Consider the following 18,907-nt stretch of genomic DNA (forward strand, 5'->3'; position numbering starts at 1 on the left):
GTTAAATGAAATCAGCCAGACATAAAGGACAAAGATTTTATGAATCCTCTCATATGAGCTCCCTAAAACAGGCAAGCCTCAAAAGACAGGAAGCTGCATGGTGCTTCCCAGGGACCTGGGGGAGGGGAAGTGGGGCGCGAGTGTTGAATGGGTCCCATTTCACTGGGGAAGATGAAAAAGTTCTGCAGGCGGATCGTGGTGAGCTGCACAACAATGAAGACACCGAGGCTGCTGAGCTGGGTCCTGACACATGGTTATACTGGTCAATCTTATGTGTATTCTGCTGTAATAAAAGCACTAAGATCGAAAAAGATTATATATCCTTTCTCCAAGGAGCAGACACCCAGTTCTCCTGACCCCACTCCCTCCACTGCAGACCACAGGGATCCACACTAGTGCGCACATCTAGGGCTTTCCCCGTGGATATGCCGGCGCCTGTGCGTGTGCAGGATGCGACAGCCAACAACCACTGGGGCAACTCAGAGGTTCACACAAAGATATAAATGAAAGGAAACAGAGAGGGAGGAAAGGGAGAGAAAGGAGAAGAGCAAGAAAGGGGTGGGGGAGAGAGAGAGGAACGAGAGAAAAAAAGGAAAAGCCTGCGTGCAAGCAAGTGCACACTCTTACCCTCGAGCCCGGGCCTGCTGTCCACTTCACACACACTGACCCGACAAAGTCAGCTGAAGCTTACAGAGGAGGAAATGCAAACACAGAGGCCGAATAATGTGCCCAAGGCTACACTGAGGCCATCTAGCAGGGCTGGGACTTGAACGAAGCCCACAGAAGGTGGGGTGTCACTGCCTCTCGAGTTACAGCGCGTCCATGCAATGCAGCCATCGACACAGAGAAGCGAGCGTTGTGTACGTGCCAATCTAGACCCGTGTGAACACTGTGCCACCCTCCGTGTATAAAGCAGGGCCTGCACACGTGCTTGCCGGCGCCAGGGTGGAGACGGTAATCAACTTCATTATAGTGACTTGGGGAAGAGACTAGCTGAAAAGGCAGAGAAAACTTACTTTTTGTTTACATATTACCTATATTTGTTTGCATGTGTGATCTATGAGAAAAATAAGTTGTTATCAAGTATGCAAAGGAAGACTCTTGTTTGCTCTAAGAGAGGGCTGCTGTTAAACGCTGCCCTGAAGGGAAGGAGGCCAGGCACCATCTGTAACTTTAAAAGGAGACAGCGCCATCTCTGATCCTTGCACCGTAGTCAGCGTGGTGGTGCTTTTGTTTCTTATTCACAGGACTTATGTTCTACCATTGGACAGAATTTTCTAGAAAAAGTCTACTTACTATGACTGGACGCATGTGCCCTGACATTTGTTGGGCCATGACCCAGCTTTCCAAAGACCCATCCTCCATCTGCCAGGGCCCTGTGCTCATCATGGCTTTCCTCCTGTACGCAAGTCCTCTGCCTCAGCTGTGCTAAAACCAAGTTTCTGCAGTCACTTCCTCCACAGCTTTTAACTTAGTAAAGCAGATACAATCATCAAACTATAGCTCCTTCCCCGTAAATTATCTGTGTTTTCTTTACAACCCAACATAAACGCACACTTGTTCCATTCCATCAGCAATCACTGAAACGGACTCCGGCCTCATCTCTGAGTTATGCCATAATTCATGTTCTTCCTGAGCCTCCCTCCCTAAACATAACTGCAGCTGAAGTCCCTGGGGACTTAAATCATAGGGTGAGAATGCAGAAACCTCAGGGATCATGGGTGAAGAGTGTAGTGTCTTAGCCACAGAGGGCTTCCTTGACTCCTGCCTTTCAGAGCTCGCCATGAGCGTCCAATCCAGTCGTCAGGACACGCACTTCTGTTCTCAGACCTCGTTGTGGCAAGGGAGGACTATGAGAGCAGAAAGGAACTTTCTGGAACTCAGGACTCTTGGCAGTGAGTCAGGGTCTGACCATGGGCAGCTTCAGCACCCCACCCACACCCCGCTGGCAAAAGCACCTCCTCGGCTGTGCTTTAAAGTGGCGGACAGATTCCACAAAGGCCCAGGCTGAAAGAAATTACAGGCAGAAGGAGCACAAAGAAAGCTTAAGAAAATGGAAACCACAGGGTGCACACCCAGTCGCCTCTGTGCCCCAGACAAAGCCACAGATGAGCTGTCTGGGCAGGCGGCCCCAGGCAGGATCAGAGCTGGGCACTCCTCTCCCAGGTGGGGAGCCTATGGGAGACTCAGAATGGACAGTCCCCCTGGGAGCAGCCCCAAGCCCGCCCCCAGGCCCCACTCAGCGACTGCAAGGGTCAGGTAGGGGTGGCAGAGCAGCCAGATGCTGGGTGGGCCCAGGCGGGGGTGGGAGGCTCTGGTCTTTACAGCAGCTCCCCCTGGGCCCACTCCCTTTAAGTCCTGGGGCTGAGAAGCCAAACCCTGACCTTGTTTTATCTCAACAAACACCGCAGGGACCGGTCTGGTTCCTTGTAAGCTGTTGGGACTAGACAGAACTCTGTGGTCAGAGGTCTTTCTCTGCATTTCTGCATTTAGCCCTGCACTGCCTCTCCCTACTAGTGTGTGTGTGTGTGTGTGTGTGGCACACACACACAGCCTTGAACAGGCTTTTGGTGCCATCAGCAACTCTCTCAGGCCACAGCCTGGTGACCGAAGCTCTCAGCCTTTCTTCTCTTCTGGATCTATGTGAGAACCACGGGGCATCAACCCCCTTTTCCCACCCCCAGCCCCAAGAGTGGCTTCTCAGGCTGGGCCTCCCATGGGGGCTGCTGGGGTGGGGTGCGCACATGCACACATGCCAAGTTGGTCTTGGGACATCTGTGGCTTTACGGTGGTTTCCTTCCACCCCAGGCTCGGCTGCCGGCCTTTCTCACACCGTCTGGTTATCCAACTGGAACAGGAATGCCTATCGGGTGATCAGTCTCCCAGACAGCAGGGAGGGTGGGAAGAGATCTATAAAACCCTGCCACTGAATAGTCACAACTGGCCTCTCCTCACTTCCACCTTGTAAATCTCCAGAGCCCAAGCAGCAAGGCCAAGGTCACTGTCCCACGGGTGCTGGGAACGACCCTGGGAGGTCCAGGCAGCCCTTTCAACCTCCAGCCCCCCCCAAACCTCTTGGGTGGCCACCGTCTCCGTGCCCCTATACAGAGTGACTGTCATGGCTGGGCCCTGCACAGAGTGAGCCTGCAGTGGCTCAGCCCAAGGCACTAACCAACCAAAGAGCCACCACACTTTAATGTCAACCCCTGACAAAGTGCCAGGCAGCACCCCGCTTATTCTGGGGAATGGGGTGTGGTGGGCCCTGCGCACCCAGAGTTCTGCTTGGAAGGAGCCTCCCAGGGCAGACTGTGGCCCCTTGCCGGGTGGGACTGCCTTGCCAAGGAGCCCTCCTTCCCTGCCAGCACCTCCCCTCACCCCCACCCATGACCCACACAAGTCCTCCACTGGCCCCATCTATAGAACAAGGACGTGCTTGGTCTAGAACTTGAAACTCTAAACAAACTGTCCCTTGAAAGCGGCCCTTGGCCTTGCTTTCAGCTGCTCTGTGGGTCACAGCTGCCTTTGGTGAGGTCACTGCGGCACAGGTCCCTCCCCTCGGCCTCCCCCAGGCCCGGCCACCGGCTGTTGCAGGCTGAATCGAGGTGGAGGGAAGCCGCAGCCTCCCTGGACCCCTCTTTGTCATTGAGGGCAGGTTTTCCGTCAGGGCTGTCTTGGGTGTGGCTGGCCTCCCTCCATGCTGCAGGCAAGGTCACCTTGCCTAGCATGGAGGCTATTATTTCAATATTTTGGTTTGAAATTCCAATAAACATAAATGCTTTAAAATCCTTTAATCCTCAAAAGGAAGCTGAGCTGGGACCTGACCATCTTCCCTGGTGTTTCTTTCCTGTATCCTCCCTCGCCCCACTTTTTGCCTTTGTCCAGCCAGAATTCCCTGCCCTTATCCCCTGGCTGTGGTCCAGAGCCCCGGGCTGGGGAGGTCCTCCTGTCCCCTCAACCCCAGCAGGGAGGCAGGGGCTGCCTTTCTAGGCCGGCCCCAGGGTGCTGGCGAGGCCTGCAGGCGACCAAGTGCAGGGTGTGGTCACTGCTGCTTCCTCCCTTCGAGGGGGGGCCCTCTGGGCTGGGGTCACCCTCAGATGCCCTGGCTACCTCCCCTCCCGCAGCAGGCCCTGGGCCCGGGCCCAGCCACAGGTTGGCGCAGCCTGTGTTCAGACAGCCGGAGGCGGCAGCAGGGGACATGGTTTAAAACGTGCTGGCCTCTGGACAAGTGCCCTGCACTGGGCTGCCCGGCTCCTGCGGGCTGAAACACTGGCATCTCCGCGGCCTCGGGGAAGGACTGGACCCGGCATCCGTTTGTTCTCCTGGAGGACAGTGGCAATTAACCCATTAACTTGCTGCCTCTCCCTGATCTTTTATTAAACCTGGCAAACCCAGTTAACTGTTCGTACCTACCACTCGGGGGACAGATGGCCCTGTGACGTTGCTAGTGGCTGCAGGCCACAGGGGCCAGGGTGGCGTGTTGCGGCCTCTGCCCTCCAGCCCCTCAGTGGCCCTTCAGTGCCATTCAGCCCCACGCAGCCTCAGGGCATAGCCATGGGGCTCCCCCATCCCATGGCATCTGCAAGTCATTTTAGAGCCTAAGAAAGCCCCGTGTGAGCAGGTGTTTCTTGGCTTCTACCTAGACAGGGAGCTGATGTGTCTTGTGGGGACCCTCCAGTCCTGGGTCCGTCTGTTCAGTGGAGGCGCTGGCTTGTTGGTAAAGAAGGTTGTTCCTATCAGTTTCTTACAGCCTGTTGCAGGGTGGGGGGAGCTAATATCTTCACATCTGATTGAGAACCTGTGACAGGTCCCACCCATGGGTCGGCCGCGGGGAGCTGCTGAGCTGAGGCTGGGAAACAGCACTTAACTGGCGGATTCAAGTTCAGGTTTCCATGCTTTCCAAAGCAGCCCGTGCCCCCACCCAGCCTGCCCTTCCATCAGACTGGATTAGGAGTGAAGGCCCAGGGGGGCCTCTTAAGTCTTGGCTGCTGAGTGTGACAAGACAGTGTCCCCAGGAGTGCCTGGACATGGAGGCTTCAGCAGATGTCAACGAAGGGCCCACAGCTGGGGAGGCATTGTGGCGTGGAGGAAAGCTCTGAGCCATGTGGACCTGCGTTCAAACCCTGCCACTTGGCAGATGAATCCACAGTGGGAACTCAGGTTCCCCAGCACACCCACATCCTGCTCTTCCAGACAGCCCGTCTTCATCCAAAACTACTGTGTCCTGTGCAGACACCCCTGCTCTCCGAAGGCGCTATGGCTGGGCTAAGGCAGTGAGCGTTTTAGCCTCAGTCGTCACACGCCCTTTGATCTGAGCTAGTTTCTGATGTGATACCTCACTTAAAAATGGAAGAGTACTGGTCACATCTGTCTCCTACTGACCCCGAGACCCCGGTTTGCTCTCAGGCTGGAATCTAGAGGCCTCTCTGCCAGGCCCTGGGTGGAGGTTCTCTCGAGTCTCTTAGGAGATGCCAGAGGAGCAGCTAGCAGAACCCATTCAGAGTCAGCTGAGGCACGGGTGAAGGATGCCGGCGAGGGCAGTCGCAGAGCCTCGGGGAGCCTCCTGCCTGGACAGAGTGGCGGAGCTGCTCTCCGGCTTCCTCCCTCCCTCACCTCCAGGGGCAGCCCCAGCACGGGCAGGGTGCCCCCAGGTCTGGAGGCAGCAAAGGCCGACTCCTGGCAGGACCTCAGTCAAATCCGTGACAGCAATGTCCGGTTCTGATGAGGTCCACCAAATTTATGCCACCCACTGGCCAGATCCCCGGTGGTCAAAGCAAGTCACAAGACCCGGTCACTCACAGGAGCCAGGGGATTAGTGGTCTTTGTGCAGAACCCCACCTATTCAGCAGTTCAGCTTTGCTTTAGTGGTTTCTAAAGAAGATAAAGCATGGCTTTCACTTTTTGGAAAAGCAAGGTCATCCCAAACCACTGGGCCGGTGAGCCACCCGCAGCTCTTGAGAGCTCCAGGTGCCAAGCATCTGCACACAGTGGGAGTGGGAGCCTCGCAGGGCAGCGCGGCCAGTACTCCCACGGTCCTTCCTGGCTCTGCCTCAGTGAAAGCCAAACACACTTAGAAAGCGCAGAGAGAGAGAGAGAGAGGCCGGGTACAGTGGTTCACGCCTATAATCCCGGCACTTTGGGAGGCCGAGGCAGGTGGATCACCTGAGGTCGGGAGTTCAAGACCAGCCTGACCAACGTGGTGAAACCCCATCTCCACTAAAAATACAAAATTAGCTGGGCATGGTGGCAGGAGCCTGTAATCCCAGCTACTCGGGAGGCTGGGGCAGGAGAATCGCTTGAACCCGGGAGGCGGAGGTTGCAGTGTACAGAGATCGTGCCATTGCATTCCAGCCTGCGCAACAAGAGTGAAACTGTCAAAAAAAAAAAAAGAAAGGAAAAAAAAAAAAGGCAGCAGCACACAGAGAGAAAGCATCGTTCATTCTAAGTCTCCACAGGAAGCCACGGTCGTGTATTTATTCAAACATAACAGTCAAGTTCCGAGCCATCCTCCACGATGGCACAGCCAGCTATACAGTCCCACGCAAAGGCATGTGACAGAGAGCAAATCCTAAGAACGTTCTGGAATCAGTCACTGGGACAAGAAAAGAGAGTTCTGGAGACCAAGGCCTCCCAGTCCAGAGCTTCTAATGAGATCCATGGTAGAGCCCCACTTCACCCCAAACAGGCCAGAATTTGTGCTGCCCCCTGGAGCCAGGCAGAGGAGACTGTGGGTGTGTTCAGGTGCACTCAGGCTCAGCCCAGCTTGGCACAGGGCCCATGGCTGCACCCGTTCCTACAGCCTTCTCCAGGCATTTTCAAACATTCTGCCCCATGGACAGTGCCAAGGAAGCTCAGTGCCCAGCTTCTGTCTATACCCTAAACCTTGTGGAGAAAGAAAAATCATACCACCAGACTCCCACGATGCCTGAATATGCCCAGGCTCTCCATTTTATCGGAAGAGAGTGCCCCACGCGCAGCCAAATTACTTTTGTTTTCAGGCTTCAAGAGAACTAACACTACCTTGAAAACAACAAAGAAACTAGTGAGGTGGGGGGAACACCAGAATGTGGAGAATACCTTTTTCTTGTACGTGCTTTTTTTTTTTTTTTTTTGAGATGGAGTCTTGCTCTGTCGCCCAGGCTGGAGTGCAGTGGCGCAATCTCGGCTCACTGCAACCGCCACCTCCTGGGTTCAAGCGATTCTCCTGCCTCAGTCTCCCGAGTAGCTGGGATTACAGGTGCCCACCACCACGCCCGCCTAATTTTTTGTATTTTAGTAGAGACAGGGTTTCACCATGTTAGCCAGGATGGTCTCGATCTCCTGACCTCGTGATCCACCCACGTCGGCCTCCCAAAGTGCTGGGATTATAGGCATGAGCCACCACACCTGGCCTTTATTATTTTTAAACAGTATGAAATTTAGAAGCAAACACGTATACAAAAAAAAAATCCATTACATTTATTAATAATATATCTTAGATTCTCATCCCGTTCTTTTAAATGGCGCCCACTGGTCTCATACAGAGGAGCTGTGTGACTTTCTGGAATTATAGAAATATCCACATCCAGCCATGTGCTGAGCAGACCAATGTAAAATGTTCAGCAGGTTTTCCAATGTCTCTTGGATATATTTAATCATCTGTGCAGAAGAACTCAAAATCTCAGAGCAGCTCCACTCCAGATCCAGGGCAGGAGGCAGCCTCCAGGGAGGGAGGCTGCGTTTACGAGAATCTGCCTTTTGTGTGTGCCTGGCTGGGACCAGCCTCTGGGAAAGAGAAGCACCAAGACGTGAACAGGGCTGTGGGCCGATGGCTTTAGCAGCCACATAATCCCTCCTTTGATGTCCAGGGTCAGTTCGAGCCTGGTCCCCCAGGCTAGGAGGAGACGAATGAAAGAATCTTGCTGTGGTCTTTCCTGCAAAGGAAACAGCAGTAACATTGATTACCCAGTCACCGGGAGGAATTCTTGTGAGCGCGCACCTCTGTGTGCCTTTGCTCTCCACTTTCAAGAGAGGACTTTAATCACAGGACAAGGAGGAGACCCAGGCCCATTTCAGTCTCCGGGACGGGTCACAGCGAGCCGTGTGACGCTGGCCTGCTCACACGTGGCCATGACACCAGCAGGCTGTACTCAGGCTTTGCGTACACAATAGCTGCTAGGAGTACCCATTTCAGACCCGCACCCACTCTAACTGTTCTCAGAAAGTCTCAGCTCACCTCGCCGTGGGAGAGCTGGGCCCTGCCTCCCTTACACATGGGGGCAAACGGCCCCCTGCTGGCACTGTGTCCTGCCTTCAGGCCTGGGAGCTCTTAACTTTCTGCCAACAGGGTTTTCCAAGTCTACAAACCCCCACGCCGCAGGAGCACATACAGATGACTGGCACCGTGCTGCCGCCGGGCCGGGGTGGACGCGGGGTGGACGCGGGCCTGTCTGCCGCGAGTGGGAGCCCCAGCTCTCCTGAGCCTCGGGCACTTACAGACACGAAGGCTTTTTGCTCAAGGGCTCGACTCCTGTTCCTGCTGAACTGAGCCAGTGTGTAAAATGAGAACTGATATCAGCTCAGTAGGCACCGGAGGGCGGGTCCAATCGACAGCCCGGAGAAGCAGCGCCTCAGCTGGGAGCTCCGTGGGCACCGTCTGCTGGCGCAGGAGACGCGAAGGCCTGGACTGCAAATACAAGAGAGAGTTCACCGCGCCCAGAACAACAGGAGCTCCTCCGAAAGCCCCGCCCCGCCCCGCTCACAGCCATGAGCCAACACATGATTTCACTCGACTTAGGTGATGCATTTGGTTTTAGTTTTTTGTAAGAAGAATTTTTGCAACTTTCAATACATTTGACCTTTCAGACAGATGTCCGATTAGTGGATGTTTCTGTGGACAGACTTAAGGACTCAGTACATGGCTAGCATTCCCAGCAGGAGACAGTGCATCCTTGGGGTCAAGTGGTCTCTCATCCTCCAGGATCGCGCTCCGCACCCAAGCTGACTGTGCAGCAGCGGCCGGCCCGTCAGCAACGGCCTCTGCCCCAGCGGCTCCAACTTAACTGTCCCCATCTCACCTTCTCTTCAGGTGCAGAACTTAGCCACTGTGAACAAAGCGGAAACCAATCACTGTTCACCAATCAGCTAAGCTCTGCACCTTGTTAGAGAGGTCATCGCTGGGCATAAATAAAGGGACGGTGACCGGTGAGCATCTTCCTCAGCTGGTGGCTTCTTTTGTTTCCAAAGAAGAGCTACGAGATGCACCTGTTCTCCAATCTGCAGTGAGCGCGACCACGGTTTCTGGAGGAGCAGCCAAGGTCGTGGTTGCGTGGTAATCCCTGGCAATGTGATTTTAATCTTAAGTCACAAATCAGCATGCCAGGAACCCAAGCAGCCAGAGCACCTGAGAGCAGCGCCGCCCCGTGCTGTCTGCACACACCGGGCTTCCGCGGAAGGACGCCGGCGACACTGCCGCCTTCACGCCTGTTATGCTAGCAAACAGGTGGAGTTTCTGTTTGTTGTTCGTTTAGTTGGCATCCTAGAGGTATAATTTCTTGAATCAAAGGGACTCCAGAGATGACCATAAAAATGCCAGTGCAGCTTTGGAACTGAAGAAAAATGCAGGGACCGGCCATGCGACACACACAATTGCTAAAGGCAGCTGTCCTTGCTATTAGTTTACTGCCTCTAACCCTTGGGGACAAGATCCCTTCTCTCCAGGCAGATTCTAGCTGCCCTGGGAAGGCTTTGGGGACTCTCAAGTCAGGAGGTCCCCCTGCTGGAAGGGGCCCTGGGACAATCCCGGCCACTGTTCCTCATGGGGACTGGTTGGGGGGCAGGCTTGCAACCCCTGGATGCATCTGGAGGGGTGGGGACAGGATCGAAGATGCTGGGGAGGGGGAAAAGGGAGACTTGTGACCAAGATGACTCCTTTGCCTGCCTGAGCAAAAATTCCCCATAAAGAGTGGCGAGGGGTGTGCCCTGTGGTGCTGCTCCAAAACCTGCACCAAAGGGAATGATGAAAGGACTAGCTGGCCTTGTAGTTTCACACACTTTAACACGAACGCCACGAAATAACAAAACGAAAGAGAAACACCATTTACACTGATTACTATTATGAGGCCGGCAGTGAGGTAAGTGCATAGTCTGTGTGCCGCCAGCCCGTCCTGGAGGGGAGCCGCGTCAAGTCTGCAGCAGGCGTTTCGCTACGAGACGCTCAGTCCCGTTTCCCTTTCCTGGCACACATGGTTCCTGACTCTTCTGGAAGAATATGATCATGCTTCGGAAAAACTTTTTATTTCTTTTCATTATTAGAGTTCTTTCAGATAAATAAGCTACTGAAACACGTTACACAGAAATGGTTTTCATAAGCACAAAACATTAGAAGAAAACTCAATGTTCAAAACTGAGTGAAGAATATCAACACCAAATATTCAATATCCATGAAAAATTATAGAGAAGCTATAACATGAAAAATGCTTCAGATTTGATAAAGTTTTTTTAAAGATACAAAATTAGACATCCCCTATTAATATCATATAAAACACTGAAGAAAAACGGAGCAGACACAGAAATGATGATGATTGTTAGAGAAAAAAAATCTCACAGCTGTCCTAACAAAACCTTATGTACTACTGCTAGGTTGCTTTAATAGTGTAGAAACCCATACTGAGCAACTAACTGCTAGGAAGTAAATCTAACAGGTTAATTCCAGGCACAATTAACAGAGGAAGTGATTTAAATAATCTAGGACTCACTCCAATAGAAGCCAGGGGAGAAATTCTGCTCCAACACAACAAAGCAAAAAGTAGGACCTGCCCTCAAGACACAGGGTCATGGAGGCCATATGCCACGTGTGCTGTGTGCGCCGCGTCTGCTCTGTGTGGTGCATGCGCTGTGTGTGCTGCGTGTGCCGCGTGTGCTGTGTGGTGCGTGCACTGTGTGCAGTGTGTGTGCCACGTGTGCTCTCTGTGGTGCGTGCGGTGTGTGTGCTGTGTGTGCCGCAGGTGCTCTGTGTGGTGCACGCGCTGTGTGTGGTGTGTGTGCTGCATGCAGTGTGCGCTACATGTGGTGCATGTGCTGTGTGTGCTCTGTGTTGTGCATGCGCTATGTGTGGTGTGTGTGCCGCGTGTGCTCTGCGTGGTGTGTGTGCTGCGGGTGCTCCAAGTGCTCTGTGTGGTGTGTGTGCTGCGTGTGCTCTGTGTGGTGTGTGCGCTGTTTGGTGTGTGTGCTGCGTGTGCCACGTGTGCTGTGCGGTGCGTGCGCTGTGTTTGGTGTGTGTGCTGCATGTGCCGTGTGTGCTCTGCGTGGTGCGTGTGCTGTGTGTGCTGCGTGTGCTCTGTGCAGTGCATGCGCTGTGTTTGGTGTGTGTGCTGCATGTGCCGTGTGTGCTCTGTGCAGTGTGTGCACTGTTTGGTGTGTGTGCTGCGTGTGCTCTGTGCGGTGCGTGCGCTGTGTTTGGTGTGTGTGCTGCCATGTGCCGTGTGTGTGCTGCATGTGCTCTGTGCGGTGCGTGCGCTGTGTTTGGTGTGTGTGCTGCATGTGCCGTGTGTGCTGCGTGTGCTCTGTGCGTGCGCTGTGGTTGGTGTGTGTGCTGCATGTGCCGTGTGTGCTGCGTGTGCTCTGTGCGGTGCGTGCGCTGTGTTTGGTGTGTGTGCTGCATGTGCCGTGTGTGCTCTGCGTGGTGCATGCGCTGTGTGCCGCGTGTGCTCTGTGTGGTGCGTGCACTGTGTGGTGTGTGCTGTGCGTGCCGCGTGTGCTCTGTGTGGTGCGTCCACTGTGTCGTGTGTGTGTGCTGCATGCAGTGTGTGTGCTACGTGTGGTGCATGTGCTGTGTGTGCTGCGTGTGCCTGGAGAGCCTCCTGCCAGCCGATGACCAGGCGTGGACAGCCCAAGGAACCTCCAATTCACACATGGCTAGAAGAAAACATCTGCTTGCAGAAGCTAGGCTTTGGAGTCACACGGCCGCTTAAACTCCTGTATCAGCCGTGACCCTGAAGACCGGACCAGCGCTTCTGCCAGGCTTCCCATTCCATCTCTAAACCTACTCAAGATGTTCCCCCACAATTTTTGTTCCAACAGATTATAAAACCTGAAGTGGCCAAAATAGTGCCAAGGAGCGCCGCTGTGCCTCCAGGTGGACAGCCTCTGCTTCCCGGTGACTGCCACAGCCAGGCAAGGTGCTCCAGGGACCCTGGGCTCCCATACCAGCCCAGCACCCACTTGGCCAGTTACTCTCCAGGCCCTGGGCCAGGGAGCCGACTATTGATGCTGCAGGTAGTCTTGGCTAACTATTCGGCTTACTGATTTAGTTGGCTCCTAAGAGGAGTATCTGGTTAGAACTAAATGACAGAAAGGAAAGGGAGAGAATCACCTCGTTAAAATAACATTTCGGCCACCACCTGGGCTGAGGACCTATCCATCTGCTCCTTGGTCCGCTCGAAGCACCTACGGGCGAGCTGCTGCTGTCTGGCGTCCTCACTCACCATCAGCTCCCCGTAGAGGTACACACCCATGGCCTGCAGGGCACAGAGGCCAAAGGGCATCAGGCGAAGGTGTGGGTACCCACACACACGCACACATGAGCTCAGTCTGTGCTTGTTCCACACACACTTGCTGGTCTAGAAATTGCAAAGACCCCAGAGAAGACAGAGGCCGTGGGCTGACTGTGCTTTTGGAAGCTGCAGTCTGCAATCCCTGTCTCCTCCTTGTACTCAAAACCCCAAGGAATCCTCAGCTCCCAATTCTCTATAGACTCTGACGATTTCACTGGTGACAGAACGATGAGCGGGCATTCCCACCATGATGGCCGTGTCAGGAACGCTCTGAACAGACAGAGATGGTTCCCAGAATTACCACACGGAGAGCCTGTGTGGCATTACAGACACGGGACTCCTGCCCCGCAAAGTGTGTCCCTAGGAGTAGCTGGTCTGAGCTCACCCGGGAAGTCCTTCACCTGCCAGGGAAGCAAAGAGCACAGCAGGCAGTAGCCGCGGCAGAGACACATCACGATGCCCGCAGAGACGCCCACCCCGCCTGCGCCCTTTCCTCCACAGCCCTGCACCGCAGCCCGCACCGGCTCTGCTGCTTGGGAACAATGCCACAAACACTCATATCTGCATTTTTCCTGTATTTTTAAAATAGCCAAGGACGTTCTAGAAGACCCAAGGGCCCATCTGGATCTGCCTACTCTCTTGTGCCATGCTTAGTTATGCCACGAGTTACACTCCGCTGGAGTAAACTAAAAGAAGGGTCTCAAAGACATCGCAAGAGCAAAACTTCGTAGTTAAGGGTTCAAAAGTGCTTTCCCAAAAAAGTCCAGACATGGTGATCCTTATTTGTCAAAGATCACAATTCTAAATATACTGCAGTCATTTCTGGTCTTTAGAATAGACCATAAAGTTGCTCTTAAATTTTGTCCTTCTTATACTCCTGTATGTTTTTCCAGATACCTCTTGCTCTGCTGTGCAAATGTGACATTTCTTCTGGTACAAAGGCATGTACTTTTCTTTGTAGGAATAATGAGGCCTCAGGCCTCACTGGCTGGCTGTCCCCCACACTGAGACCCTATCAAAAGTCCTTTTGTTTGCCTCACTCCCACTCTCCACCCCAGCTGGAAGGCAGCTCCATGCTGTCACCCACAGTGCTTGACAGGCCACTCATTCAGAGGCAGAGGGGGTGGAGAGTGGGGAAATGGGGAAGGCGTGGGAGGCTGTGACGTGTTACAGGACACACCTGTTGGTGACCTGACACACTGCGGACATCAGAGGCGGCCGATGAAGGTCTCCCCAGATCCGCTCCCACACGCACACTGCCTGTGAGCTCCTAGGAAGGTGACTGCTGTCCCTGGTGAACAGTGAGAAAAGCTCTCATGGGAAGGAAACCCGCCTAGCACAGCACGGCAGGTGCAGGTACAGACCGAGACTGTCCCGTCGGGGCTCTCCCAGTCTGACTTGCACGTGTACTTTAAATGAGGGCCACTGAAATCAGGGATCTACCCCACGGCGTCACCAAGGGACACGCATGGCCTAGCAGGTGCTGGAGATGCCGTGAAGTGTGAGCACGCAGCATCGGATGACGTGTGGGCCACAAGGCGGCATTGAAGGTGCTCAACTCAATCCTTCAAAGACATTGAGAGAGGAAAAAAGCAGCTCAGAAGAATCAGTGTTAGGCAAGATCCCACCAGTCCTTAAGAATCTCTGTAACAGATTTAATTATTTGTTATGAAAGAGATACTGAGAACGTGGATTCCTGTGTGAAGTGCAGGGATAGCCTTTACAGAATCCCCATCTGCTGAAAGATGACACCTACCTGATCCTCCTGAAGGAACCTCTCCACATTTTTGTAGGCTTTCGTGAACTTGTGCTTAACAATGAGTTCACACCACCGATGGCGAACCTGGAGGAACAAGAGAGAGCCCAGTGAGCGACAAGCAGGCAGGCATCCCAGCCCACCGGGCCCAGTGACAGGCAGCCTCTGTATTCCGGAAAGCTGTGCTCTCAAATGGGCTGGCATTGTTGACACACTTAGTTTTACATTTTCTTTTAGTATATTTTTTTTACTTTTTATTTTCTTTGAGACAGAGACTCACTCTGTCACCCAGGCTGGAGTGCAGTGGCACGATCTGGCTCACTGCAACCTCTGCCTCCCGGGTTCAAGCAATTCTCCTGCCTCAGCCTCCCAAGTAGCTGGGATTACAGGCGCCTGCCATCATGCCCCGCTAATTTTTGTACAGACGGGGTTTCACTATGTTGGCCAGGCTGGTCTCGATCTCCTCACCTCATGATCTGCCCGCCCCAGCCTCTCAAAGTGCTGGGATTACAGGCGTCAGCCACCATGCAGTAAGTTTACTTTTTAAAGAAAGAAACCACAGTGCTAATTAGGGCTGTTGGTCAACTTTAGAGAGAAAAGCAGGTGTTTCTGTTGGGTGTTTCACTGTTTTAAACATGATTTTGCAAGATGACAGATACTAAACGCAAAGCATAACGGGAAATTCAATGCACATTCCGACCAGGCTGCTGGTGCTCCTTCCTCAGGGTGCTGTGAGTGAGGGTTCCCTTTCAAACCACCACTCCTTAAGTTCCTGCAGCAGATTTGACTCAGTGCAGCTGATTTGTAACAAACACAGTAAGAGGCGGAGACACTGCTCTCTAATTCCCCGAAAGAGGCAAAGCACCCTTCTGAGAGTCTGGGGAAGGAGTAAGCCCAGGACACCCCTGAAGTGGATAGTTCCTGCTGTGTATCCACATGTGTGTAGGTTTGCACAACATTGAAAACAGACAAGCTAAAGGTGGATGCTGTTCTTTTAAAAGATACACTTTATTAAAAGTTCACCTGCAGGAATTCGGAAGGAACCCCCACTCCCACCCTCTTCGAATCTCCAGACACAGTGGAAGAGTCCGATGCCAGCCCTGGCCGCCCTCTGGACACAGGCAGAACCACCTGCGCAAGGTATTCCCCACATCCCGGAGCAGGCGGCATCGCTCGGTGCTGCAGGCACATGCTCTACAAGAAGATTCACCTACCACTTGTTTTTCAGAATCCAGTCCCCTGCCTTTTTCTACTGCATCAAAGCGCTCTCAGTTATACCACGTCGACCATTTTATACTCCATCACTGAACCAACATCAGCCATACATGGAAGTGATTATGTGCATTTTAGAAGAGCCTCCTTCTATCACCCCTTGTTTTTACTGACTGTGAAAGAGGGAGATACTCTATAGTAATATATTTGCAGCAATAATTAAATGTAAGCAATGTCAACATTTTGGCGAGGGCCCCTGTAAATGACATCATTATCCACTGACCTAGCCAGATCTCTCCTTTAAACTACTCTAAATAGGTTTACATGCAAACAGTTAAGATTGAAGGAGAGAAACCAATCTTTTGGAAAGAATCCTTCTCCCAGGCCACAGTGCCCTCTGAGAACGGGTGTTAACTCAGGAATTCCACTGGGCGGCCCTGGGCTCGCAGGCAGCCAGGCCCTTTGAAGTGCTGAAGTGGCATGCCTCTGGGAGGGGCTGATAGCCTCTGCCCTCAGAGCAAAAGGGAAGGAGGCTGGGACGGCAAAATCTTTCCACCTTCAACAAAATGTGCTTTCCTGTACAGCCAACAGAAATTAACGACACACTATACAAGAAAGAGTCCCTCCACCTCCCCAACAGAAAGAACAAGTGACCAGAGGCCAAAGAAGTTAGCTCACCATCCCATGCCAGAGGAAGCCGCTAGAAGAAACTGCGCCCAGCTGTGGAGAACCCAAACTGCCCGCTGGACGCCTCCGTCCCTCATCTCTCTTCCAACTCACAGCCACCTAAATGTGCCACCAAACTGCCAGGTCCACACACCAGCAGAGGTGTCATCTGCTGCGAGCTTTGTGAAGATGGGCACCAGCTCCCCAAGGCTGAAGGGCCTTGCAGGCAAGCTGGTGTGGTCTGGCGAGATGGCCACATATGGATGGGTGCGACAGCTGGGGACAGGAGCTGCTGCTCTGAGACTTAGGGAAAGAGCCGATTTTCTTAACTGCACAAAAGAAACCCTACGTGTGCCAGCTTTTAGGGAGGGTCCCGTGCGTGAGACCTGTCGGTTTCTAAGTGTTCTTTTAAGTGTTCTAACAACCAACGCTTGTCTGATCTGACCACACTACACTTTTGGCAATGACTGCTGTCACTCTAAAACTTGGAGGACATTATACAATCTAGATTTGATTGTGAGAATGGAGGGTTTCGCCTCTCCTTTTCTTTCTGTGCTTTCCTTCATCTTATTTACACACACAGAAACAACGAAGCATAAACTGGGGCTTATTTCCTAGTAGAACAAGGCCCTCGGTGGGGGCCGGAGGCAGCGGCAGCCCACAGCTGGTGCAGGTCCAGATGGCGGGTGGAAGAGGCTCTTTCACCATGGATCTGAAGTGAGTATTTCCACGTTTTTTACTGTTAGAAATAGTTTACTGTCAAGATTAATAAGAGACCCAGGCTTCTGACCCCTGGAGGCTAACAGCATCCAGGAAGGACAGACCAAGCCCAGTCTCCCACCCCCACTCCCTTTCCCACCCCATCAAGAGAAGATAAAAACAACAAGTCTTTTCATTATAAAGAGCTAAGTGTATGTCAATATTTCGGCGACAGGATGCTGAGAAGACATCACAGAAATGCTGCGGGAGGCTGGGCAAGCCAGATAGTTCCTGCTCACGCGCAGTCTTCACTTTTCTTCGTTCCTTTGAGAAACAAAGAAAATCCTTATTTTTATCCCCCAAACTCTCAAGGACCCACAATTCGCACGCCATTCGTCACCACAGGGAGTGGGGATGACATCAGTCTCACTTAAGCCCAGCAGTATTTCCAAAGGAGCCCTGACAGAATATCTGTCTCCAGACCACCGAGGGGCTTCAAGGTCGTGAAAGATGCTCTGCCCTCCTGCATCAAGTTCCTCCACAGCTGAGAAAGCAGGGAAGCCCTACGGGCCAGAGAGGTGGGGCCACAGAGTTCCGCAGCATGCCACCAGAGGACAGCTGTCCAGTCTAGAGGTCTGCTCTTATTTCTTAATTTATTAACGAGGGTGGTCAACGTGTCTTTCTGTAATTTCCTCAGTCAGAATAAAAATAAACAGGGACAGCGCATGCTCCCAGGACGGTGCCTGGCACCAGCGGGCACTCCTCACTGTCTCTTCTGGTCGCCAGCCACCCCGCAGCATCCTGGCAGGGCAACCGGCCTCCCTGTGGACCCAGGCAGTTGTCTTCTCTGCACAATTAGGAAGGAGTTTGCTTTTCAGAGGTGAAAGCCACACTTCCTGGCTGCCTTTCTGCTCCCACCCTGTCTGGGAGCCGGGGCAGTGCTGGAGGCTGGCCCAGGCTCCCCCAGAGCCACAGCACTGTGCTGTCCCGTGCCTAGGAAAGCAGATGCTGGCAGGAGGAACACATAACCTGGGCTCCTGGGGACAGCCAGCTGTGGCTGCCTGCCACAAAGGACACAGAGGGCCGTCTGCAGGGGAGCAGCTGTGAGGGTCAGAGGGACCTACTAAGAGATAGTGTCCCCTCCCCCTCTCCTCCCCAGGCCTGGAAGGTGGCAGGAGAAGAACCTGATCAGACCCTTCCCCAGCCACAAGGTACCCCCACAAGCCTAGACCTGCACTGGAGATCTGAACTTTAAATCTGAAATTATGATAAGGGCTTGGCTCCCTAGGAGACTGGACAAAGTCCAACTGGGGATAGGGATGGGAGAAAAATGTAACTGTTTCATTTTAGACCCAATCAAATGGAGACTGATCAGCAAATGAATCACACCCCAAAACAAGTCAATTTCTATTTCTCAGCTTTTTAGAATCCTTTTTTCTAGATTAATATACAAAATACGGTAAGGTCTTCCCCTCATCCCTATGCCCAGAGACTGCCTTCAGTCCCTACTGTGCAGGTGGCCACTGGGCCAGTGTGTTTTACACACACACAATGTATTTTTCCTTTTCCTCCTAACAAAGATAACTTCATGGATTGCATTCCTCTGTACCCTGATAAGAATATATATTTACTTTATATAATTACATTGATATTTAATAGGATATCTTGACTTATGATTCCCATGAGTGCAGGAAGAGATTCCCCATTCCTTGTATTAATGGTTGCAGGGTAGTCTATGATACTACAAATAATGCTAAGATTAGCGAGACCCTGACAGATAGACACAAGTTTACATCCTAACAGTAAAGACTGAAAACAACCTCTGATGCAATGAAACACAAGGTGTGGGTCATCCAGTGCCCTGAGGGTATCTGTGTGCAACTTCCTAGATGTGGGGTGTCCAGATCAGTGTGTACATCTTCACTTTGAGAGGCTGCTAAATTGCCTTCCATGAGGGTGTAGCAATGTACACTCCTGCCAAAATCGACGTGAGACCCCACCTTCCTGTACCATCACCACCACTGAATTACCAAACTTTTGATAA

General features: G+C 52.8%; 1 protein-coding gene and 3 non-coding genes across 16 annotated transcripts in view; all 4 read right to left on the bottom strand.

The window, feature by feature from the left end:
- The window catches only part of AOPEP (aminopeptidase O (putative)), a 429,169-nt gene that overhangs the window by 54,891 nt on the left and 355,371 nt on the right, over positions 1 to 18,907 (bottom strand). For 4 of the 13 annotated variants that reach the window (XM_034967787.2, XM_034967785.3, XM_055117850.2 and 1 more), the window contains 2 exons: positions 14,287 to 14,373; positions 7,433 to 7,910 (listed from right to left, as the gene is read on the bottom strand). In XM_034967787.2, the coding sequence (XP_034823678.2) occupies positions 7,650 to 7,910; positions 14,287 to 14,373 (348 nt within the window). In that variant the 3' untranslated portion in view covers positions 7,433 to 7,649. The other 9 variants (XR_010109119.1, XR_010109118.1, XM_063594308.1 and 6 more) reach the window with 6 other exon arrangements.
- On the bottom strand, positions 8,504 to 8,571 carry MIR24-1 (microRNA mir-24-1). The gene has a single exon (NR_106544.1). It is a non-coding gene; the product is annotated as a microRNA mir-24-1 (primary transcript).
- Positions 9,067 to 9,129, bottom strand: MIR27B (microRNA mir-27b). Its single transcript, NR_163114.1, has one exon. It is a non-coding gene; the product is annotated as a microRNA mir-27b (primary transcript).
- MIR23B (microRNA mir-23b) lies at positions 9,288 to 9,384 on the bottom strand. The gene has a single exon (NR_106525.1). It is a non-coding gene; the product is annotated as a microRNA mir-23b (primary transcript).

The sequence above is a fragment of the Pan paniscus genome, chromosome 11 (assembly GCF_029289425.2).
Source record: "Pan paniscus chromosome 11, NHGRI_mPanPan1-v2.0_pri, whole genome shotgun sequence".
NCBI classification, from domain to species: Eukaryota; Metazoa; Chordata; class Mammalia; order Primates; family Hominidae; genus Pan; species Pan paniscus.